Source organism: Rhinatrema bivittatum, chromosome 7 (genome assembly GCF_901001135.1).
Source record: "Rhinatrema bivittatum chromosome 7, aRhiBiv1.1, whole genome shotgun sequence".
NCBI lineage: Eukaryota > Metazoa > Chordata > Amphibia > Gymnophiona > Rhinatrematidae > Rhinatrema > Rhinatrema bivittatum.
The window spans coordinates 202,822,400-202,847,893 of record NC_042621.1 but is presented as its reverse complement, the minus strand read 5'-3'; the positions used below and the strand labels follow the sequence as shown (position 1 = coordinate 202,847,893).

Below are 25,494 nucleotides of genomic sequence, written 5' to 3'. Positions count from 1 at the left end.
GGCCTACTACATCTTCCAGGTTCACAGTGATTTTGTTCAGTTCATCTGACTCATCACCCCTGAAAACCAACACAGGAACTGGTATCTCCCCAACATCCTCATTAATAAACACGGAAGCAAAGAATTCATTTAGTCTTTCTGCAATGGCCTTATCTTCCCTAAGAGCTCCTTTAACCCCTCGGTCATCTAATGGTCCAACCGACTCCCTCACAGGTTTCTTGCTTCGGATATATTTAAAAAAGCTTTTATTCTGAGTTTTTGCCTCTATGGCCAACTTCATTTCAAATTCTCTCTTCATCTGTCTTATCAATTTTGTACATTTAAGTTGGCAATGCTTATGTTTTATCCTATTTTCTTCAGATGGATTTTTCTTCCAATTTTTGAAGGATGTTTTTTGGGCTAAAATAGCCTCCTTCACCTCACCTTTTAATCATGATGGTAATCGTTTTGCCTTTCTTCCACCTTTCTTAATGTGTGGAATACATATGGACTGCGCCTCTAGGATTATATTTTTAAACAGTGTCCATGCCTGTTGAACACTTTTAACGTTTGCAGCTGCACCTTTCATTTTTTTTCTATTTTCCTCATTTTATCAAAGTTTCCCTTTTGAAAGTTTAGTGTTAGAGCTGCAGATTTACTTATTGTCCCCTTTCCAGTTATTAGTTTAAATTTGATCATGTTATGATCACTGTTGCCAAGTGGCCCCACCACTGTTACCTCTCTCACCAAATCCCACGTTCCACTAAGAATTAAATCTAAAATAGCTCCCTCTCTTGTTAGTTCCTGAACCAATTGCTCCATAAAGCAGTCATTTATTACATCCAGGATCTTTGTCTCTAGCAAGTCCTGATGTTACATTTACCCAGTCAATATTGGGGTAATTGAAATCTCCCATTATTATTGCACTGCCAAATTGGTTAGCTTCCCTGATTTCTCTTAAGCATTTCATCATCTGTCTGACCATTTTGTCCAGGTGGACAGTAGTATACTCCTATCACTATACTGTTACCCAAAACACATGGGATTTCTACCCATATAGATTCTACTGAGCATTTAGTCTCTTGTATGATCTTTATCCTGTTGGACTCTATACCCTCCTGGACATAAAGTGCCACACCCCTACTAAGTTGATCCTATCATTGCGATTTAATTTGTACCCTGATATAGCACTGTCCCATTGGTTATCCTCCTTCCAGCAAGTCTCTGTGATGCCAGTTATGTCAATCTCATCATTTGCTGCTATACACTCTAACTCTCCCATCTTACTTCTTAAACTTCTGGCATTGGCATACAGACATTTCAAAGTGTGTTTTTTGTTTGTATTATCAACCTGCTTTTCCGTTGATAGGGATAATTCAGAAATCATTAGCTTCGGTGATTTTTTACATATAAGCACATGGACTATGTTTGCTTTTTTATTTATTTAGAAACTTTTATTTAGAAACTTTTATATACCGGTATTAGTGGGGACATCATACCGGTTCACATATTAACAAAAGATTTAGAAGTACATTTCAACAGGGGAGGCGAACTGGGCAGGGGGTTAACCTAGAGCAGTAGGGAAAATAGATTAAACAACAAGAAATCAACAAGAGGTCATAACAAGAAGACAACAATGTACATTGTGATTAGATTCCTTAATATAAGGAAAAGGGCGGTCACCTAGGGGGTATGAGCAATAGAGGGAAGGGAGGGTCTATTCTGTGTAGGCTTGGTTGAACAGGAATGTTTTTAGTTTCTTTTTGAATTTGATGGCGCAGGGTTCAAGGCTTTTAATGGAACCTCTCTGTTGGGATGCCCTAACTCTCCTGTTTCATTAGTATTCTTCAAGGATACATTTCTCCGAACCATGCACTGCTGAGTGACTGTCGGCTTTCCCCCTTGTTCTAGTTTAAAAGCTGCTCTATCTCCTTTTTGAAAGTTAGTGCCAGCAGCTTGGTTCCACTCTGGTTAAGGTGGAGCTCATCCTTTCGGAAAAGTCTCCCTTTTCTCCAAAAGTTTCCCCAGTTCCTTACAAAGCTGAATCCCTCTTCCCTGCACCATCGTCTCATCCACGCATTGAAACTCTGGAGCTCTGCCTGCCTCTGGGGACCTGCACGTGGAACAGGAAGCATTTCAGAAAATGCCACCCTGGAGGTTCTGGATTTCAGCTTCCTACCTAAAATCCTAAATTTGGCTTCCAGAACCTCTCTCCCACATTTTCCTATGTCGTTGGTGCCCACATGTACCATGACAGCCGGCTCCTAACTGGTCACTCCGGCTTGGCCCATTCCCCTCGGCCACAGTGCAGATCTACTGTCACAGGACGGGGCACCCTGCTTTACCCGATGCATTCCTTGCTGCATCTCACAATGTGGAGGTTGAAAGGACGGTATTAAATCACCTGTGCTTGCCTTCGGAAGTCCAAGAAGTGCTACTATCATCCTGAAAATTCTCCACCAGGCATAATTACCAAGGCAAAAGGCTGAGATAATGCTGCTTGGTGTGATGACAAGGGTATAGACCCCTTCTCCTGCCCACCGGAGTGCCTTTTGGAATAACTCCACTCCCTTTATCAGGCGGGACTGGTGATTGCTTCAGTGAGGGTTCATGTCAGTGCGATTGCACTGACATGATCATTCCCACAATGGCCTACCATTGACCAATTATCCACTGCTCTCCCGCTTCATGAAGGGCATTCTACATCTGTGACCACTGGTGTACAAACCACCGGTCCTGTGGGATCTCAACCTAGTTCTGTAACAACTGATGCTTCCACCTTTCGAACCTCTGGAGACTACTCTGGAGACTACCATCGAATGCATTGCAGCAAACATCAACAGAGACATACCCGCCATAGTCCTTGGAGACTTTAACCTCCATATTGATGTTCTCCCACTCTCTCACAGCTGTCAATCCTTACTCTCAGCTCTTAATGCGATGGACCTCCACCAAATTATTTCTAGCCCCACACACAAAGCTGGACACTCCCTTGACCTCATTTTCATGAATTCCCACCTCCTTCCACAATCCACCACATATACTCCCGTTCCCTGGTCAGACCACTTTCTCATTAAAACCTCATGCACAATCAAAAACTTCACCAAACAATCTAACACAAAAACTACAATTCAATACAGGAGAGCTTGTACCAGAGATGACCTTATTGACACCCTCTCCGTCAACCTCAAATACCTAGACCTCTCAGACACACAAACGGCCATAACAACATGGAACCATATCAATAAAGAAACAGCCAACAAACTCTGTCCTCTAATAACCAAAGAGATCCGCCTCGACACTAAAGCTAAGCAACTTTCCCTAGCTGGACCCTCACTATGGAACTCTATCCCTACCTACCTACGCCATGAAACCTGCCCCAAACAATTTAGAAAAAATCTCAAGACTTGGCTCTTCTCACGAGCCTACACATGAACCCCTCTGTCTGTCACTCACCCTCCCCAAACCCCTCCCCTGCCCCCCTCCTCTCCCCCCTAACCCTGAACGCATTCATTGTAAACAATTTACTTGTAAATAATCCGTTGTATATAATTTTTATTGCTTATATATCATCATGTTTATAGCTTATATTCTTTTCGTTCAGTAATTCCCCTTTTGTTTCCCCTCCCTCACCTCCACCTAGTTCCATTATCAGTTTCATTGTAAAGCCATGTTGGCCAGTTTTTTGTTACATGAAAACCGATGTGATGTTTGCCTAACGAATGTCGGTATACAAAAATTTCAAATAAATAAATTTCAAATAAATAAATAATAAAAATACTCACATGAGTTATCTCTCTTGGAAGGTTCTGTTCTTAGTTGCCCTGACCTCCACAAGAAGAATAGGCAAGTTACAGGCCCTGGTTCACTACTCGCCATACCTGGAATTTCATCACAACAAAGTGACCTTACGAACACACCCTTCGTCCTTGCCTAAGGTGGTCTCGGTTTCCCACATAAACCAAACTATCATCCTGCCGACCTTCTTCTTGAAGCTGCACAAGAACAAGAGGGAGAGGCGGCTTCAAACACTAGACTGCAAACAAGCCTTAGCCTACTATAAACGTAGAACATACTCCGAGGCTAGAGCCTCACATCTATTTGTTTCCTTCAATCGAAATGCCTTTGGTCTACCGGTCTCTAAGAGAACTCTCTCGACTTCGATATCACAATGCATTCAGTACTGTTACAGTAAAAGATCAGAGACTGACCAGTTGTTGAAGGCACATCAAGTAAGAGTGATGGCAGCATCAGTACCCCATCTGCGTGAGGTTCCAATCATAGACATATGCAAAGCTGCCACGTGGTCCTCGTGGTTTCACTTCCCATTACTGTCTCGAGCAGCAAGCAGCTGCGGATGCAGTGTTAGGCAGGTCTATTGTCGTCAGGAACACAGTAAAGAGACTGTCCACAGCTCTGGACCAGGTTGAATGCTGATGTCGCACTCATCCTTGGGAACTGCGCCATGTTCTGACAAGGACCCATCTCGTTGCGCTTACAACCTGCAGCTGGGGACTCCCAGATAGCATGGCTAATTCAGCCTGCTTATCTGCGGGGGGGGAAAAAGTTTGCTTACCATAAACAGTGTTTTCCACACATATCAGGATGAATTAGCAATGCTGACCCACCTGCCTCCCTGGATAGTCTCTACTTCACACTTTGCAGACACGCTTTGGAATAGACTGAGGAGAAGATGGCGCTGCGTGGGAAAGGATGTGCAGCTGTACACAGCAAAGGACTGCTCAGCCGTCCCGGAAGGACGTCCCCAGGCAGCATGCATAATTCATCCTGCTATCTACGGAAAACACCGTTTAGGTAAAACAAACTTACTTATCAGAGTAGATGGAGAAAGAGTGAAGGAGGGTAGGAGATAGGATTGTGCGTAATGGGGGAAGGAGAGAGAAAGAGAATGGGTGAGGAGAGCCTTTGGCCTTGCTCCCTTCCTTCCACCCCCATGGAGTCAAAAAGCATGTCATGTTTTTGAATTCCAGGTCCCACACTCCTGTCTAAGGAGGCTGAGGAAAACAGACAGTGCATATCAGTCTCCTCCCACTCACCAAAGCAGAGGAGAACCAGCTGATTCTGGTTTGAAAAGGAGACTTGTATTTTACTGGCGGAGAGTTGCTGGAGAGATAGTGATTTTCTAAGGAGAGAGGAGGGGCTTTAGGACGTCTGGGGAATCTAAGAGTGGACTGGGGATGGAGTATCAGGAGCATGAAGGCAGAAAGGAGGAGGGGGTTAGAGAGAAAGAGCCCCATCTCTGTATTCATCTTTTCCTCCTTACCCCAGTAATCCTGCACCCCTGACCCCTACCATCCTTTGATTACCAATGCTCATCAAGCATATTAAGAGAGAAGAATATGTTAAAGAATTTCAATGGCAAAAGCAGGATTTGCATCTAGATCTTTGGTTCTCAGTCGATTGTTCTAACTCCTAGGCTATCCACTGGATGCCATAAAGTCTGATTTAGCCACCAACCAGCACCAGAGATATGCCTGCTACTGCTCTTACTTAAAATGTCTAGTGAATACATGAATTGGGTTGCATTAAAAGATGATGTACATCAAAACTGACTCCTTACGACAAACTTGCTTCTATTTTAGGGAAACTTATAGATGTTACAATGTAGAATTTGTTGTATATTGACAATGTCATTTTTTCATTTCTTTGCAGGAAATAAATCACAGGATAGTGGGATTGCAGAAATGGAAGAACTCCCTGTGCCACACAACATCAGAATTTGTAACATCACTTGTGATTCATTCAAGATTTTGTGGGACATGGATTCAAAATCCAAGGATCGGATTACTCACTATTTTATTGATCTAAACAAGAAAGAAAATAAGAATTCCAACAAATTTAAACATAAGGTAAAGTTTATAACAACAGTATAGCCTGGGATTAGCTGGGCAAATGAAACGTGTGATACCTGTTTTTATGATTCGTTTTTATTAATGATTTATATATTTTTTTCATTTAATCTTAGTTTGCTGTTTTAGTGGTATTTTTTATGATTGTACTCTTGTTCATCACCTAGACCTTTTTAGTGTTAGGCGATTCACAAATGTTAATAAATGTAAACTTGCCTACTGGTACATTGATAGGTAGCTGTTAATATATTGTTGGATAAAAACAGCTAGTCTTTAAGGTGTGCAGATTTTGCTTCTTTATATAAAGTAGTGTGATTGCTGTAGTTGACTACTTGGATGCATAGGAATAAAGAAACTGTAGGTGATATATTTTTATTGTTTATATTCTACTTTTTGGCACTTCAAAGCAGATTACATTCAGGTACTGTAGATATTTCCCTATCCCCAGAGGGCTTACAATATAAATTTGTACCCAAGGCAGCAGAGGGTAAAGTGGCTTGCCTAAGGTCACAAGGAGCTGCAGTGGGATTTGAATGCTGGTTATCCTGGCTCATAGCCTACTGTTCTAAGCACTCGACTACTACTCCACTTATTGGAGTGACTTTATATATTTGTGACTAGTCTTTGTGACCTTCATCCTGTCAAGTTGAAAGGTAATCACAAATGCATTAATTTAGTCTATAATTTAAAGGTATTATCTACAATTTCTTTATTGGGCTTTATTTCTGCTTTAAGTTTTGAAATTATAAGGTCTTATCAAAAGAAACAAATGAGGCAAGTTTTATGAATGTCCCATCTTATGTTATAATTTTTTAGATCTTTAATGGGTATGCTTGTATGTAATCAAAAAGAATTTACATTTAAAGATTCCTTAGCTGCCCAAACTTGATAAATAATGTTTATTTATAGTGTAAGTAAATGAAATGGTGTATATGACAGTATCTCTTTTTGCATTGAATACAGGAATTCAGTTGTTACATCTAAAAGGAAAAATACATTTTGTTACATGAAATCTTCTGAATTTACTGATTACTGGGAAAGGTTTTAAGGGTAGACTTTTTTGAATGAACGTGGAATTAAAGTATGCTCAAATATTTGATTCTGATAATTTCAAGTGTTTATAGCATTCAAATATTTTGTTGCTTCTTTTCTTAAAGATGGTGGGGAGCCGATGTAATAAAGCCCAAGCTAAAATTGGAGTTCCTGTACGTACCCGGATCAGTCCAGACAGTGGGTTGAGCCTCCTTTCCAGCAGGTGGAGACAGACTAAAACTTGAAGGATGCCCTATATCAGGATAGAGCCTATCCTCTAACCCTTCAGTATTTGTCTGTCTCCAGCAGGTGCAGCATCTCCCCTTCAGTTCTCTGCTGTAGGATAGTCAGCCTTTTTCCTTCTGTCTTTTGCTAGGCTCAAGCAAGTATTTCTTTTGGTTCTCGCTTGTTTAAAAAAAAAAAAAAAAAGAAACAGAGAAGGGAAGTTGCCCTTTTATTTTTAGTGCTTTTTCCTTTTCTGTGTGTTTGAGACTATTCCGTCTCCCAGCTCTTGCCCGGCTCAGGGGGGCTTTGCCCCTTTTGCAGGAGGGGATTCCCTGCATAGCCTGAGTCCGTAGACGCTTCCAGGTGTGGGGACCAAGTCTCTCTGGGTCTCGTTCCCCCCTCTGGCTGCCGAGAGGGTTTTTGAACCCGCTGCTGCGCTCAGTAAAAAAAAAAAAAAAGTTTTAAACTTTAAATAAGTTGCAGGTACTCACCTACCTCTAACTTATTTGCAGCAGTTGACCAGCATTTTTTATTTTTTCTGGTCAGAGCAGGCCTTGAACCGGCAGCCAGACTAGCAGGAGGCAGCAGGTTTCCCTCCTGCTCTCTCCTGCTGTGCAGGCTGTCAATCAAACCTTTTTTTCTGCTTTTTTTTTCTTCAGCCGCGGCTCTGCTATGTCCCGGCAGGCAGCCTGCCTGCCTTTCTTGTGGGCTGCCCTCTTTGCGTTTTTCGCGGTAGGGTCTCTGCACTGCTTGCCTACCGGGCGGGGAAGGTCCCTCCTCGGCAGGACAAACAAATTTAGCCCGGGGCTCTACTCCTCCCGGCATGGCCAGGCCTTTCCCGGGTCGGCAGAACCCGGGAACGGCAACCATATTGGATTTTTCATCGGGGCCGATTTCAGTAGGGGGGCCGGATTTTTTTGATTTAACCCCCGATTTGGCCTCCGCGGGTCCCCAGGAGGGGGGTCCTGACCCCCCCCCCCCCAGCAAATCCAGGGTCCCTTTTTCAGCGGATTTCGTCCTCCTCATGCACAAATCTTATTAGCTAGCTTGCATGAGCAGGACGAAAGCCCCCCCCTCCTTGTCCCCCCCCCCCCCCCCCCGCCAAAAATCCCTCGCTCAGCGCCGTTGTCCGCCGGACCGGCTGCGGAGCCCCAGGGACCAGTTCGGTTGCGGGTGGTCCCGGGGATGCCCCCCCCCCCCCCCCGTGTCTCCTGGGTCCTCTGACCCCGCCGCATCCTCGGATTCGGCAGATGCCCCCCCCCTAGAGGGGGATGACCCCAGAGCCCTTCGTCTATTTCGTAAGGAGGAATTGGAGCCCCTCCTGCCCTTTGTTCTGCAGGAGCTGGGTCTGGAGAGTCCTTCCATGGATAATCTCATGGCCTCACTTCCTAAGGATATGAACCCGATCCTGGGGGTCTTCAGGCTCCGGCCTCGGCCTTTCCCTTCCACCCCATGCTCAAGCTCCTTATCCTGCGGGAATGGGAGGCCCCCGAGGGTGCGCTCCGGGTGGGACGTGCGATGGATAAGCTCTATCCCCTTCCAGAGGAGGGTTTGGAGCTGCTGCGATATCCCTCGGTGGATTCTTATGTCTCTGCGGTGGCCAAACACGCCACGATTCCGGTGGAAGATTCCACGGCTCCGAAGGATCCACAGGATCGTAAGTTGGAGGCTCACTTGAAGGGCATCTTCGACGTTCTGGCCCTCGGGGTCCGGGCGTCTTGCTGTAGCAGCCTCATGATGCGGGCAGGCCTTCAGTGTGTTCAACAGTTACTCTGCGCCCGGGATCTTCCGCCAGCAGAGGCAGAGCAAGCCAAACGTCTGGAGGCCGTAACCGCCTACGTATTGGACGCCCTCTACGACCTGGTCCGTGTGCAGGCGAAGGTGATGGTTTCGGCGGTGGCTGCCCGGAGGCTCCTTTGGCTACGCCATTGGTCGGCTGATCAGTCGTCGAAGACTCGGCTGGGCACGCTGCCCTTCAAAGGTAAGATGCTCTTTGGAGAGGATCTCGAGAAGCTTATGGACTCCTTGGTGACAACAAGGTCCATAAGCTTCCAGAGGACTGCCCTAAGTCTTCCCGGTCCTTCGTGCCCTCCCGCTCTCGCTTCAGGGGCCAGCGTCGCTTCGCTTCTTGGGGGCGGGGCGGCTCCGCGAGGGGTTCTTTTCGTGCTCAGTCCTGGTCGCAGTCCTTTCGTGGCAGGCGGCCCTTTCATGAGGGCCAGCCCGTGCGTGCCACCTCTAAACCTGCCACTCAATGAAGTTCAGCTGACCCATTCCTCGGTTCCTTACCTCGGCGGACGCCTCTCCCTGTTCTTCGAGGAATGGGTCAAGATCACATCGGATCAGTGGGTCCTCGACATTATCAAAGACGGGTACGCTTTCGAGCTCGTCAGGGACCTGCCGGATCTCTTTCTTTTCTCACCTTGCGGATGGGCCAAGAGGGACGCGGTGGTCCAGACTCTCTCCAAACTCCTGGATCTGGGAGCGGTGGTCCCAGTTCCGGAAAAGGAGATTGGCGCAGGCCAGTATTCTATTTACTTCACCGTGCCCAAAAAGGACGGGTCCTTCCGCCCCATTCTGGACCTCAAGAGGGTCAATCGAGCCCTCAAGATCCCCCACTTCCGCATGGAAACCCTGCGTGCGGTCATTGCGGTGGTCCGCCCCGGAGAGTTCCTTGCTTCTCTCGATCTCACAGAAGCGTACTTCCACATTCCCATCCACCGCGACTACCAGAAGTATCTCCGATTCCACATCCTCAACCAGGACTTCCAGTTTTGAGCTCTCCCCTTCGGCCTCGCGACCGCTCCTCGCACCTTTACGAAGGTCATGGTAGTGGTAGCGGCAGCCCTGCGCCGGGAGGGGATTCTCGTCCACCACTATCTGGACGATTGGCTCATCAGGGCCAAGTCGGAGACCTCTTGCCAATGGGCGGTGGATCGCGTCTTGGAGCTCCTTGCCTCCCTCGGGTGGATAGTGAACTTTTCCAAGAGCAAGCTTCAGCCCTCCCAGGAGTTGGAATTCCTGGGAGCCCACTTCGACACCCGAGTAGGCAAGGTCTTCTTACCACGGGCGCGCGCCCTCAAGCTGATCGATCAGGTCCGGAATCTGATCGCGCTACCCTCTCCGACAGCCTGGGATTATCTTCAAGTCCTGGGATCCATGGCTTCCACCATCGACCTTGTCCCCTGGGCTTTTGCTCATATGCGTCCGTTGCAGAAAGCTTTGCTATCCCGTTGGCAGCCAGTGTCGGAGCAGTTTCACGTAGTCCTTCCATTCTTGGATTCTACTGCCAACGAATTACAGTGGTGGCTGTCTCTTCCTCATCTTCTGCAAGGGATGCCTCTTCAAGCTCCACAGTGGACGATAGTGACCACGGACGCCAGTCTCCTGGGCTGGGGTGCGGTCTGCCTTTCTCAATCCACCCAGGGAACATGGTCGCAGACTCAGTCGCGCTGGCACATCAGTCGACTGGAAACTTTGGCGGTCCGCCTGGCTCTTCAGGAGTTCCTTCCCCTGATCCGCGGCAAGGCGGTAAGAGTCCTGTCCGACAACTCCACCACAGTGGCCTACATCAATCGCCAAGGGGGCACTCGCAGTCCCCTGGTAGCCTTGGAAGCCAGCCGTCTCCTCTCTTGGGCAGAGCGTCACCTACAGTGCCTTGCGGCCTCTCAGCAGGCAAAGAAAATGTTCAAGCCGACTTCCTCAGCCGGCAGTCGCTCGATCCGGGAGAGTGAGAGCTCTCGGACCCGGCCATGGCTCTGATAGTGGACAGGTGGGGTCCTCCTCACCTCGACCTCATGGCGACTCTGCGCAATGCCAAGGCAAATCGGTTCTTCAGCCGCTGGAGGGAGCACGGCGCAGAGGGCGTGGATGCTCTGGCTCTACCTTGGCCAGCGGACGTCCTTCTGTACGTGTTTCCCCCATGGCCACTGGTGGGGAAAGTTCTCAGGAGAATAGAGCTCCACCGGGGACCGGTGATTCTTGTTGCTCCTGAGTGGCCGCGAAGACCGTGGTTCGCTGATCTCATCAATCTAGCGGTGGACGGGCCCCTGCGACTCGGTCATCTTCCTCGTCTCCTCTGGCAGGGGCCTGTATTTTTCGATCAGGCCGATCGCTTCTGTCTAGCGGCCTGGCTTTTGAACGGCGTCGCCTGAGGCGCAAGGGTTATAAGGAGGAGGTCATCTCCATCCTGCTGTGAGCCCGGAAGCAGTCGACTTCTCTGGCCTATGTGTGCATCTGGAAAGTTTTTGAGTCCTCGTGTGCGGAGTCTGGTGTTCCGGCACGCTCCGCCTCGATTCCTCTGGTTCTTTCTTTTCTTCAGAAGGGTCTCTCTAAGGGCCTCTCCTACAGTTCTCTACGCGTTCAAGTCTCTGCGCTCGGCTCTCTCCTGGGTCGGGTGGACGGTCATTCCTTAGCTGCTCACCCGGACGTGATTCGTTTCCTGAGGGGTGTTAGGCACCTTCGTCCCCCCTCTCGTGCCACGTGTCCGTCATGGAGTCTTAACCTAGTCCTTCATGCTCTCTGCACTGCTCCCTTTGAGCCTCTTCGCCACGCTACGCTCAAGGATCTAACACTCAAAACTGTCTTTCTGGTCTCTATCTCCTCTGCTCGCCGGATTTCCGAGCTCCAGGCGCTGTCCTGTCGGGAGCCCTTCTTGCGTTTTTCTGATTCCGGGGTTTCTCTCAGGACGGTTCCTTCCTTCTTGCCTAAGGTTGTCTCCGCTTTTCATGTCAACCAGTCGGTAGAACTGCCCGTGTTCTCTCCGGAGGAGATTGCGGGTATGGCTGGTGGCGACCTTCGTCGGCTAGATGTCAAACGAGTCTTGCTTCACTATCTCCAGATCACCAATGACTTTCGCGTATCAGACCATCTCTTTGTCCTTTGGAGCGGTCCCAACCGGGGTAAACAGGCTTCCAAGACCACGATTGCGTGGTGGTTGAAAGAAGCCATTTCCTCGGCATATCTTTGTCAAGGTCGGCCGCTTCCTGAGGGTCTCAAGGCCCATTCTCTGGGTTCTCAGGCTACTTCGTGGGCGGAGAGTCAATCTGTCTCCCCGCAGGAGTTTTGCAGGGCCGCCACTTGGACGTCTCTGCACACTTTTGCTCGGCACTACCGTCTGGATGTGCACGCTCCGGTTTTCGGTTCCTTTGGGTGGCAAGTGCTTCGAGCGGGACTGTCTCGGTCCCACCCAGTTTAGGGAAGCTTTGGTACATCCCACTGTCTGGACTGATCCGGGTACGTACAGGAAAGGAAAATTAGTTCTTAGCTGTTAATTTTCGTTCCTGTAATACCACGATCAGTCCAGACACCCTTCCCTGTCTGTTTTTTCTGTCCTCTCGAAGCTTGTTTTCTTGCAGGTTTGCAGATTTTCATATTTCATGCAATATTACTGAGCAATTACACCGGAAGCCTTGGTCGTTTCTATACCAAGTTTATGCAAGAGTATATGGTTATACCATGTTTCTACTTTTTTCTATAGTTGCTCCTTTGAGCTTTATGGTTACTTGCTTGACCCTATTCTTGGGTTTGTTGTTTTTTCTGCTTTGACATACGTTATACTGAAGGGTTAGAGGATAGGCTCTGTCCTGATATAGGGCATCCTTCAAGTTTTAGTCTGTCTCCACCTGCTGGAAAGGAGGCTCAACCCACTGTCTGGACTGATCCGTGGTACTACAGGAACGAAAATTAACAGGTAAGAACTAATTTTCCTTTAAATTTTACTTCAAGTTTTAGTTTACTCACATGCAAGGAACCCATGGTACTGTGGATTCCACTCAGCTAATAAATAAGTTGCTAATAGACCTGGAGTAAAAAAGCACGCTAAATAGAAAGCATCCTGTGTTTTTTACTCACGTGCTATTTTCATGTCGTTAAAGAGAAAATCCATGCTAAAAAATAAAATAAGAGGGGGGGGGGGGGGGGTAGAACAGGCAAAGTAAAGTTAAAAAAAAAAAAAGCCAAATCCAGGGGTCCTTGAGATGGCTTCTGTTTCACTCTGAACAGGTGTACAGGCTTTGAAGAGTAGCTGGGCTGGGTGGGGGAGGAGCCCAAAGTAACTGGGTCAGATATTCGGAAGGGGCTGGAGATAGAGCTGGTACCAGCACTATGTCTCAGCTGAACCCATTGATTCAAGCTGAACATCTTTCTCTATAGAGCATGCTGGATCCAACCATCCGGTTCACAGTTTGATTCAAGGAGAGACAGTACAGGGCCAGATTGGAAAGTTTAGAGATCCCCACAACTCGAGACCTGGGCTCTCTGAATTCCCCAAGGACCAATTCCTTACCCTGCAGCCGGTTCAACCTGCCTGTGTTTTAGGGGCTAGATCAGGACTCAGTACCAGAGGATGTGGATTCTTCTGCTCTGTTATATGCTTGCTTTGGCGTGAAAGACAGTGTGGATTATCAAAAAGAGGTGATTCTCATAGGGTGTTCTGTATTGATAATCCACACTGTCTTTCACGCCAAAGCAAGCATTTAACAGAGCAGAAGAATCCACATCCTCTGGTACTGAGTCCTGATCTAGCCCCTAAAACACAGGCAGGTTGAACCGGCTGCGGGGTAAGGAATTGGTCCTTGGGGAATTCAGAGAGCCCAGGTCTCGAGTTGTGGGGATCTCTAAACTTTCCAATCTGGCCCTGTACTGTCTCTGATACTGAACACTCTCTCTTTTTTTTATCACCAAGTAAAAAAACAATAATAAATGTAAATACCATCAGGTCCTGAAGGATACCTTTTTTCTCACAGGACAAGCTTCGACTGACACTGGCACACTGAGTGCACTGAGCATGCTCAGCCTGCAGTTATCCCTGTGACCACAGGTGTCTCCCCTCAGTCTTCTTTTTTCCACTCTGCAGTAAGCATAGCGGTTAGGAGCTCTGAGAAATTCTTACAGTTTTCCCTGCACGGGTCTCCCTTCGCGTACATTTAATCGATGCTCGGTGAGTACTATGCCCTGTTTTTCGGTCTGTTCCTGTCACCTCACCACGGTTCCCTGGCCTACCAACCGAATTGCGGCCTTCCCTCTCCCTATGTTTTCACAGTTAGCCCCACATAGCCTGCAAGTGTCCTCCTGTGACCCTCTGCCTGGTTATTAGCGCTAGTGGGATAGGGACTTCCACGGTTACCGTTGCCGCCAGGGCCTCTGTCAAATTCATACCTCGGTACCTTTGTGCAGTCGATCCCCCCATCGCTACCGTCGGTACCCCCATCCAGGCCGTCCTGCCTTTTTCAATGCCATTGACACCCCTCCCCCCGCGGTCCGTCGATGCCATCGAGCCCTGCATCGATTCTTTCAGTGCTATCCATGTTTTCATCCATGGCGCTGATTTTTCCATCGATGTCATTGATGCCCAAATGGATGCCATCGATGCACACCTTGGTGTCAGTGCCATCGATGCCATCATCGGTTCCGTTGACGCCCATATCGATGCCTGGGTTGATGCCGTCGACGCCCATATCGATGCCCGGGTCGATACCCGTGTCGGTGCCGTCGATGTCATCGATGCCTGTGGCCATTCCGTCGGCGCCTGTCTCCATCTACCGATGCCGTTGACGCCCATGTCGTTTCCATCGGTGTCCTCGTCGTTCCTATTGATGCGGCCATCGATTCCGTCGATGCCGGTATCAATTTCCCGATGCCATCAATGTCTATTCAATTCTTGGATGCCACACCGTTTCCATCGATACCTACGCCGATGCCATCGGTGCCTCCGTCACTGTTATCGTTGCTCTGCCCGGGCCATCGACATTTTTTCATCTATATTTTTGACGATACCCTCAAGGCCGCTTCTATGCCGCCATCAATACCGTCAATATTGACATAGCGCCTACACGCAATCCCCTCGCCTAAACACAGTGCTCCATGCTTTGGATTCTTAACTAAAGCCCCGTATCAGCCTACGACACTACATAGTGCCAGGAGCAGTGCAGGCATGCTGACAGTCCGTCATCATTCGCCATCCAAGACAGCGAGGGCATCCACCTCGGCGCTGGGGAAAGACCGGGCCGAGCACCGTGGTACTCATTGTCACTGGCACGGTGACCGTCCGCCATCCAAGACATCGGTGCTATCCTACTCGGTGCTGGAGAATGCCCAGGCCGAGCAACATCGCTACTGCCACCGCCACTCTTCCACACAGTGCTGGCAGTCCTCGGTGCTCCAGAATGACCGGACCGAGTTCCGAGGAATTCTGCACTGGGGTCACGATACATCGACCCACTGCAAAGAGGGCCGGGTTCATGAGTCATAATGGCGCCCCTGTACCCGAGGCGTTCCCCACCAACACCGGTGCGGGGTTCTGACCCTCCACAAATTACTGTGGTAGCGCCAGACATGCTCAGCCTGACTCCTCTGTACCTGCGCTACCATACTAGGTTACAGAGTTGAGTCGGACGTTTACGTCCTTCAGGCTGTTCCTCGATGCTCCTGAAATCCACGGAGCCATCGATCTTCACCGGCTCGTCCTTCTGCGATCCACGACAGATGGTAAGTACTCTAATCCCGCTTCAGCGACAATCCCATTGAGACCTGTTCTCTAAATCGGACCATATGGTTCGAAAAGTTCTAGGTCGTCTTGTCTTCCAAAAACCATATTAGTGTCACATATCGCTATTGCCAGCTATGTTGGACACAATACCAAGAGAACTTCTCTACCAATCATTTGGGATTGCATCAGGACATCCTCCCATTGTCAGTAACGGGACTCTGTACTGATTAATACTCTGGCTTCTGGTTCCTAATTAAGGACTGAAATCCCAGATGCATTTGCTGATCTGCTAAACACAAGATCCAGCAAAAACTGCCTCAATTGCAAATCCACCTCGAGGCCTGGCGACAGGTCTCGACGTTTTCTTGTACAGCACACAGAAATGCAGGTAAAACTTTTACCGCTCACGCTCCCGTGGGAGATTACATGATATCCAGATTACATCAGCCCCGCCAGTTGGACACCTCCTGGTCTCTGAATTTGCCGGATATCAGAGCAGCCACCCCACTTGGTACCAAGGGTCAGGGTACAGTCCCCCGGATGCTACAAAGCGCGGGGGGGGGGGGGAGTTTTAATCTCACTATTCTTTCTTTCAACAGAAAGTAGTTGGTCTCCGCCCATCCTGGACCTCAGAAATATCAACTTTCTTCAGAAGGGACAGGAAAAATGGTGTCTCTCGTCACCATACTTCCATACCGCAGTAAGTAGGTTGCCTCTCTCCTCTAATCTTTCTATATGCTTCATGGTGAGTCAACAATATTACAATCCCAAGCTCTGCCGGTTGCTCCAGCTTCGGCAACTTGGGTATTTCATTAAATCACTAGCAGTGACTGCTGTTTCTCTACGGAATAAAACATCATTCACGCTTTTCCTTGCATGGACAGCTGCATAACAGTCAATCCAAGCAAGGAGCTCTATCTTCTTCACGACTCACTATAAATCTACTACCTGGGATTGCTGTTAACTACCATAAATCCCATATAGAACACTTCTGGACACTACAGTCACAACGAACTTCCTGTCCAACAACCGCGCAGACATTCTGACAAATTTCTACATGTCTCTGTGCACATACAACATAACCTCAGCCCCTCAATTTTTTCATTCCTGGGCCACAGGATTTTTTCACCATGCACTTTACTTATAGGTCCAGATTTGCTATGAGTAAGATTCAGTGAAATTTCAATTATCAGTGGATCTAAGCTGTTCAACCACTTTCATCCCTGATCCATATTGCAGATCTAGAACCAAAACCTAGGCTGGTCCTGCTCATGCTCGCATTTACTCAGGGTTGCAGAGTTTGAACTAACTTCTTCTCAACCCGATATGCGTCTATTCCGCTCCATGCAGAGTTTTGAGCCATGAGTTATGCCTTTATGCCTTACAATACTGCCTCTGCAACAAACCTTTGTGCATACAGACAGACAGCATAGTGACAATGTGGTATTTCCAGCACACAAGCACACACAACCTCTTAGCTGCTCTGCTAGGAAGCTGCGCAGCTCTACCCTTGGCCCTTGCTCACTCCATGCATCCCCGGGCCACTTATCTAACAGACTTACTGAACGCACTAGCAGACCTTCTCCATATAGGTTTCCGTCCTCTCGGATGGTCTCGGACTACATGTGTAGCGAGAAAAATCTAGCGCTAAGGTCAACCGACCTTGCCCTCTGCATCTGAATCGAACCATATGGTGGACAGATTCTACTCCCTACACATGTCTCGAATGCGTTCCCATGGACGCCTTTGCTGCAACAAAGCCTCTTATATGTGTCTCTTTCGATGCCTCTCATAGCCAGCACTCCTATTATGCTGCACCGGGACGGGGTTCACTGTTTCTCAGACCCACGTCCTGGCCGAGACCAGTATGCTTTCCATACTTCTCAATCTATCACACCAGTAACCAATTCGCCTTCTCACAGGTCACTTTTTCCCAACACCTCTCTCTGACCAGGGCGAGAGAGGTGCACCAAGTGCACTTTTACAGTCCACTCCTTGGACTGTAAAAGTGCACTTGCATTCTATCTAGACCGCACTACACTCCATAGGAATTATACCTAACTCTTTCCTTCTGTGGCAAAAGCCAAGCTGCGAGTTCCAGTGGGCAAACAGACCTTTTCCTCCTAATTGATGGTCTGTATCTCTTTTTCCTACCAACAAGCAGGCATTTCACTACAACACCATGTAACCACACTCTGTTAGGGCCGTACCAGCCTCAATAGCTCACCTTCGGCTGATGCCGCTTGTACATATTTGTAAGGCTGCGATCTGGAGCTCTCTCCATACCTTCGCAGCCCATTATTGCTTAGATAAAACTGGCCGGCATGCTTCCATGTTTGGCCAGTCCGTCTACTCATCTTCTTTTCGGTTTAACTACCCAACATCCTTCCACCAACCCGTTAAGGGTTTCAGGATGCCCTCCTTTCCAAATTCCACCCCTGTCGTTGCGCCTTTTGCACATCTTTGGGTGCATTTGGTGCACTCTTGGGCATCCTCAGCTCAGTACTCACCCATATGTGAGGACTACCATCCTGCTTGTCCTGTGAGAAAGCAAATGTTGCTTACCTGTAACAGGTGTTCTCACAGGACAGCAGGATGTTAGTCCTCACGAAACCCACCGCCACCCCGCGGAGTTGGGTCTACATACGTTTTATTATTTTAGTTTCGCTTGTGCTTTTTGCTATAAGACGAGACTGAGGGGGGAACACCTGTGGTCACAGGGATAATTGCAGGCTGAGCATGCTCAGTGCACTCAGTGTGCCAGTGTCAGTCAAAGCTTTATAGAAACTTTGACAGAAAAGTTTTCCGTTAAAGGGCTCCGTCCACTGACGTCACCCATATGTGAGGACTAACATCCTGCTGTCCTGTGAGAACACCTGTTACAGGTAAGCAACATTTGCTTTTTGTTTTGTTTTGTTTTTTTTAGAGGGAATAAAGATGCTATGGTATTTACAAACAACTTCTAAATGTCTGCTCAGGGATTGGCTCCCCTGTCTGATTTCTACCTCTGCACATAATGGGCCGATGCAATAAATGTGCATAGAAAACGGGCGCTGAATAGTCAGGGCCTGCTTTATTAGGGCGCCATGCAATATTTAAATTAGGGGGTCGCATTAGCAAGGAGACGTTATGGTTGCCTGCGTGCCCCTAGCGCCTCCTTGCTAACGAGAACCCGATCAGTTTTCCTAACTTGGCGGTCTGCCGGTTATGAAAACCGATGCTGAGTTTAATGGCATCTGTTTTCCTAACTTGGCCATCCGCTGGTTAGGAAAACTGACACCGGGGGTTCAGGAAACGGATGCTTGTCAGTTGAGCGTCCGTTTCCTGCACCTGACTGTCAAGGTTTGTTTGGTTTTTTTTAACTTGTTTCTTTAAGTTTTTTCTCCTTCTTAATACCGCAACGATATTAAGTAAGAGGAAGTACAAAAAAGCAGTCTTTTCTGCTTTTCTGTACTTGTTTTAAATGCGCTCAGCTATTAACGCCTGCTCCAAGCGCTCGTTGAATATGCGATAATGCCCTTACTGCATTAGGGGATTGATTAGCGCCTATTTAACCCGCGTCCAACTACAGATTATATAGTACGCTTGGCTGAGTGCACTGTATTGCATCGGCCCCAAAGAAGGAACTAAAGCTAAAGGGATACTTTATTCTGAGTTTTCCTTTAAAAAAAAAAAAAGTCATAAAGACTTATGCAAAAAGGACTTTTCCCCTTAGGTAAAAAATCTTTATTGAATAAGGCTCTTTGGATGAACTCTTTATAATTCCTATTAGGCTTTAAAACTTACTGGATAAAAAAGAACTTCTTGATTGCCAGAGGTGTCTTTCTTTAGCTATTTAATATTCAGATATTTTCAATTGTGCTATTTTTCAATGTTTATGAGTAAAAGACCACGGATATTGGTGCCTATGCACAATAGCTTAATATGCACATTAAAGCTGTTTAATATGCACTAAAAATACTATGCCATGCTAAGGCCTTAACATGCACAGTAAAGCCAAAAGTGCTAGCTCTGTAGAAGTTTCGTATGCTAATTGACCTGAAGTGCAAGTGCTAGTTAGCACAGGAGATTTCCTCTCCCCCAAACAATCAAGGCCTGATCTGTAGCTCCATCTTTCCCCCTTCACCCAATAACATCCACATTTAAAATTTTACACCTGGTCTGAGACAGCTTGGAGAAGAGACGGCTAAGGGGGGGATATGATAGAGGTCTTGAACGAGTAGATGTGACTCGGTTATTTACACTTTCGAATAATAGAAGGACTGGGGGCATTCCATGAAGTTAGCAAGTAGCACATTTAAGACTAATTGGAGAAAATTCTTTTTCACTCAACGCACAATAAAGCTCTGGAATTTGTTGCCAGAGGATGTGGTTAGTGCAGTTAGTGTAGCTGGGTTCAAAAAAGGTTTGGATAAGTTCTTGGAGGAGAAGTCCATTAATGGCTATTAATCAAGTTTACTTAAGGAATAGCCACTGCTATTAATTGCATCAGTAGCATGGGATCTTCTTAGTGTTTGGATAATTGCCAGGTTCTTGTGGCCTGGTTTGGCCTGCGTTTCAAATAGGATGCTGGGCTTGATGGACCCTTGGTCTGACCCAGCATGGCAATATCTTATATTCTTATGTTCTGACTTTAACAAACCCTTGGAAAACAGCAAATGAGAGCATAACACACTTTTTCTTGTGAGCTCAGTAAAGCCTTGTCTGCATGTGACACTCCTTACATGCAAGTATGTGCTAATTTTAGCACCTCTTTTTCTCACCATGGTTAGATGGTTTCAAAGTTCTGTGGCATGTTGGGTGTTAACTAAGCCATAAGTAAACTGAATGACAATTATAATATAGTAAACTCTAATACCAAAACAGCTCTAACTGCCAGCATTCAAATAGTAACAAGCCTACCTATAAAAAGTTAATGCTTCAAATATTTTACCAGGCCCTAAAATATCAATACACTTCTTATTAAGAAAACAGAAAAAGCCAAACTGTTCTAGAGCCCTACACAGAAACTGACACTAGCAGAAAACTTCACCTCATTTATAAATACAGAACATAGATAGAAACCCCCACCAAATAGAGAATAAAAAGAACATAATAAACATGAATGTGCAGACAAAAACTGAACTGGAAACCACAAACTAGACTCTGTATGCATTGCAATAATGGAAAAACAGAAACAAACATTCCTCATAAGAACATAAGAAATTGCCATGCTGGGTCAGACCAAGGGTCCATCAAGCCCAGCATCCTGTTTCCAACAGAGGCCAAACCAGGCCACAAGAACCTGGCAATTATCCAAACACTAAGAAGATCCCATGCTACTGATGCAATTAATAGCAGTGGCTATTCCCTAAGTAAACTTGATTAATAGCCGTTAATGGACTTCTCCTCCAAGAACTTATCCAAACCGTTTTTGAACCCAGCTACACTAACTGCACTAACCACATCCTCTGGCAACAAATTCCAGAGCTTAATTGTGCGTTGAGTGAAAAAGAATTTTCTCCGATTAGTCTTAAATGTGCTACTTGCTAACTTCATGGAATGCCCCCTAGTCCTTCTATTATTCGAAAGTGTAAATAACCGATTCAGATCTACTTTATTCAAGACCTCTCATGATTTTAAAGACCTCTATCATATCCCCCCTCAGCCGTCTCTTCTCCAAGCTGAACAGCCCTAACCTCTTCAGCCTTGCCTGCGTGCACAAGTTATAAAATCAGATTACATGTGTGCGCACCGGGTAGCGCGTGCACATGTATGTCCACGAAGACCTTTTTAAAATCTACCCCAAAGCATTGAATGACAATAGCCCGTGTTGCTTTGCCTCCATGTTAAAAATTAATGTTCCAAAACGTGCCTTAAAGTCATCAGGGAAGATTTTTTTTTTTAGATTCCTTCAGCTCCCTACATTTCATCTTTGTGAAATTAGAGAAAGAACTCTGATGGTTGTAGGTCCAGGTCTGTAGAATAAGCTACCATTTGCTTTAAGGGTTGATCCATGTCTGAAGTCATTAAGAACATTTTTTTAAAGCATTGTTATTTTCTCAGGTTTCAGAGAATATGCGTCATAGAGCATGACAGGCATTATAGCCGGATGTACTATGGATCAGATTTTAATATAGTTGTAAATTTCATATTGAGGGCAACATCAACATTTATGAGAACTTGTCAATTGAAACTCCAGGGAATTTTATTTTTATTTTATACTAGGCTATATTTATTTATAGTCGTTTTATACTGGTTATACTTATCTCATTGTTAATTCTGGAAAGGATAGCTTTCTATTCCAACAGAAACGATCTGCTGTGATACAGTTAGTGTTGTCTGTTATTTGTTGGTTTAAAGTAATTTTATTATAGCTACCATTGTAATCTACCTAGAATAGTTGATAGGCAGTAACTATTTTAAATAAATACTTAAATCAACAAACCTGAAGCTCCCCCACCTCCTAATTCAGTCATCTGAAGAAAGCTACAGAAAGCTTTCCTTCAGTCTCAGCTCTCTCACTGCTTCCTGCTCCAGCCTTTCCTTTGCAAGCAGCCTGTAAGGAATGGGGGTAGTGGGGTGGGGAGGAATTAGGCTAAGGCTGGAGCATACAGCAATGGAGAGCAGAGGCACTCTGATTCCTAATCAGCCCCTCTCCTCCATTTGTTTCTCGATTATCCCAGGACTAGCAGGATGCTAGTCCTCACATATGGGTGACGTCATTAATGGAGCCCTATTGCGGAAAACTTTCTGTCAAAGTTTCTAGAAAGTTTTGACTGGCACTCTGAGCCCACTGAGAATGCCCAGCATGCCATGATATTCTCAGCCACAGGGGTCTCCCTTCAGTCTTCGTTTTTCCGCGCTGCTTTTCATCGTGGAGCAGGAGCCTATGTGAGATTCTCACACAATTCTGACTAAAAATCAGATTGACCACCGGCCGGCGAGTAAAAGATTCTCATTCCGACTCATTTGAGTAAAATAATTTTTCTTCATATTTACATCGACAGCTGTTGACAGTATCATGGCCACAGGATTCAAAAAATGTCCCAAATGTAATCGGACCATGTCAATTACGGATCCACACCTTGAGTGTGTTCTTTGCTTGGGCCAATCGCATGATGTAACATCTTGCCCAAAATGCGCTGAAATGACCGCTAAAGGACGGAAGATGCGCCAAGAAAAGATGGAACACTTGTTCCATCTTCAGCTTTTACCTTCCCCATCGATGTCCACTCAGTCATCTCTGGCCGGTGTTTCGAAACGACCGATACTTAAAAAACGTCGTCCGGAAGGTTCAGGGGATCGTTTATCACCGACCCCATCCATGGCATCGACGAAGTCAGCGTCTGAGCATCGATCGAAACATCGGCATCGACATTGCCATCCATCGATTCCAGAAAATCTGCTATCCCCGGAGAAGTCGATAGCCAAGTGGCCTCGCCTGCAGAAAACACCAAGGCCTTCCACACCGAGGTGTTCACCTTCCGTCGAGATGCCAGCCATCGAACCTCCACAGGGCCCTGTGGTAGGACCGATAACGCCCCCATCGCCACCACATGTAGCTGCTCTGCCTGCACCAGCTATCACGGAGAAATTGAGTGGATTTATCCGCCAAGCGGTGCTACAAATGCTACAAGAGCATAGACCATCAACGCCGACGCCAATACCCTCGCTGATACCATTGTCGATGCCGGTGCCCGCACTGATGCTGACGCCTCTGCCGATGCCGGAACCTGTACCAATGCCGGGACCATCTCCACGGACACCGATGCCACTACCTGGGGCTCCAGGTCAACCAGAATTGGCTTTATTCCAAATGTTGATGGATAGATTCAACGCCCTCGTCGGTGCTATTCCACCGAAGTCTATCCCAACTAAACCTATCAGGGATGTTCCTGGACAGAGACCTGTCGATGATCCTCAGCCAGGGCCTTCAGGACTCTTTCGGCCACTAGTTCCATCTCTTCCACCGAGATCTTCTCCCACTTCTCCTTCCAGGGAAGCACCATATGACTCATGGGAAGACAAGCATACTGATTCTTCGTCGGAAAGCTTCATGTCTGACCCTTCTCCTCTGGAAGGCAGGAAGAAATCTCCACCAGAGGACTTGTCCTTCACCAATTTCATAAAGGACATGGCAGACACAATACCGTTCAACTTAGTGCCTGAGGAAGACACGAGACAGCAGACTTTAGAAGCTATTGGCAAACTCGCTACACTCGAAGAAACAAGCAACAGCTCATCAGTTTCTAATTTTATTAGGCCACATGCCTCCACAGTTCATGTCACTCCTGTGGCAAGATTAGCCATGAGAATAACCCAATGGACATTAAGATCACAATGGATCCAAGCCATTCAACCACTGTCCTCTCCAATTCAAGTAACCCACCAGCTACGTTCATCTCTACTTTGGTGGGCGAACAAGGACAACTTGCACAATGGCCTGCCCTTCCAACAACCAGTCCCACAGATAACTTTAACTACAGATGCATCCACCTTAGGTTGGGGAGCTCACATAGACAATCTCCAAACCCAGGGTACTTGGACAAAACTCGAAGCAACATTTCAAATCAATTTCCTGGAACTTCGAGCTATACGTTATGGTCTGCATGCGTTCAAGGACTGCCTTTCACACAAGACTGTTCTGATTCAAACAGACAATACAGTAGCCATGTGGTACCTGAACAAACAGGGAGGTACGGGCTCGTATCTCCTTTTTCAAAAAGCCACACAGATTTGGGACTGGGCCCTGACACATTCCATGTTTCTACGGGCAACTTATCTAGCGGGCATCCACAATGTAGTTGCAGATCGCCTTAGTCGTCAGTTCCAACCACACAAGTGGTCCCTGGATCCCTTAATAGCAACCAGGATATTCCAGCGTTGGGGACAACCAACAATAGACCTCTTTGCATCACACCTGAATCACAAAGTGGACAGATTCTGCTCTCTGCACAGGCAGAAACACCAGCCAGCCAAGGACACCTTTGCTCGCCCTTGGAACTCAGGCCTTCTATACGCGTATCCTCCAATACCGCTCATAACTAAAACTCTAGTGAAGCTACAACAGGACAAGGGGTCCATGATACTCATAGCCCCATATTGGCCTTGACAAGTATGGTTTCCCATACTTCTAGACCTCTCGATCAGAGAGCCAATTCGCCTGGGTGTAGCTCCCACTCTCATAACTCAGGATCAGGGTCGGTTGCGCCATCCCAACCTTCAATCCCTATCCCTGACAGCATGGATGTTGAAAGCTTGATCTTACAACCACTCAATCTTTCAACCAATGTCTCTCAAGTGCTTATAGCTTCACGTAAACCTTCAACACGAAAGAATTATTCTTCGAAATGGAAAAGGTTTACTTTGTGATGCACGCAAAAGAACATAGACCCTTTCTCCTGCCCCACACCATCTCTGCTAGACTATTTATGCCATCTTTCAGACTCTGGTCTCTAGACCTCATCTGTCAGAGTGCACCTAAGCGCAATCTCAGCTTACCATAACAAGATGGGAGATGCACCAATATCCATACAACCTCTTGTCAGTAGATTTATGAGAGGTTTAACTCATCTTAAACCACCAATTCGACCACCTGTCACAGAATGGGACCTGAATCTGGTCTTAACAAGGCTCATGCGTTCTCCTTTTAAACCCATGACTTCCTGTGATCCTAAATTTCTCACATGGAAGACTATCTTCCTTATAGCTAGAAGGGTTAGCGAGTTACAAGCACTTGTCACGTACTCACCCTACACAAAATTCCTACATGACAGAGTGGTTCTTCGTATACATCCAAAATTCCTTCCCAAAGTAGTTACGGAATTCCACTTGAACCAAGCCATAGTTTTACCCACATTCTTTCCAAGGCCTCATTCTCACCAAGGGGAACGGCCTTACATACCTTGGACTGTAAACGTG

The 25,494-nt window shown here is 46.8% G+C and overlaps 1 protein-coding gene across 2 annotated transcripts in view; it reads left to right on the top strand.

Annotated features, from left to right (window-relative positions):
* PHYHIPL (phytanoyl-CoA 2-hydroxylase interacting protein like) overlaps positions 1 to 25,494 on the top strand; it is a 130,286-nt gene that overhangs the window by 68,011 nt on the left and 36,781 nt on the right. For both annotated transcript variants that reach the window (XM_029609768.1, XM_029609767.1), the window contains exon 2: positions 5,653 to 5,849. In XM_029609768.1, coding sequence (XP_029465628.1) covers positions 5,685 to 5,849 — 165 coding nt within the window. In that variant the 5' untranslated portion in view covers positions 5,653 to 5,684. The remainder of the gene's footprint in view (positions 1 to 5,652; positions 5,850 to 25,494) is intronic.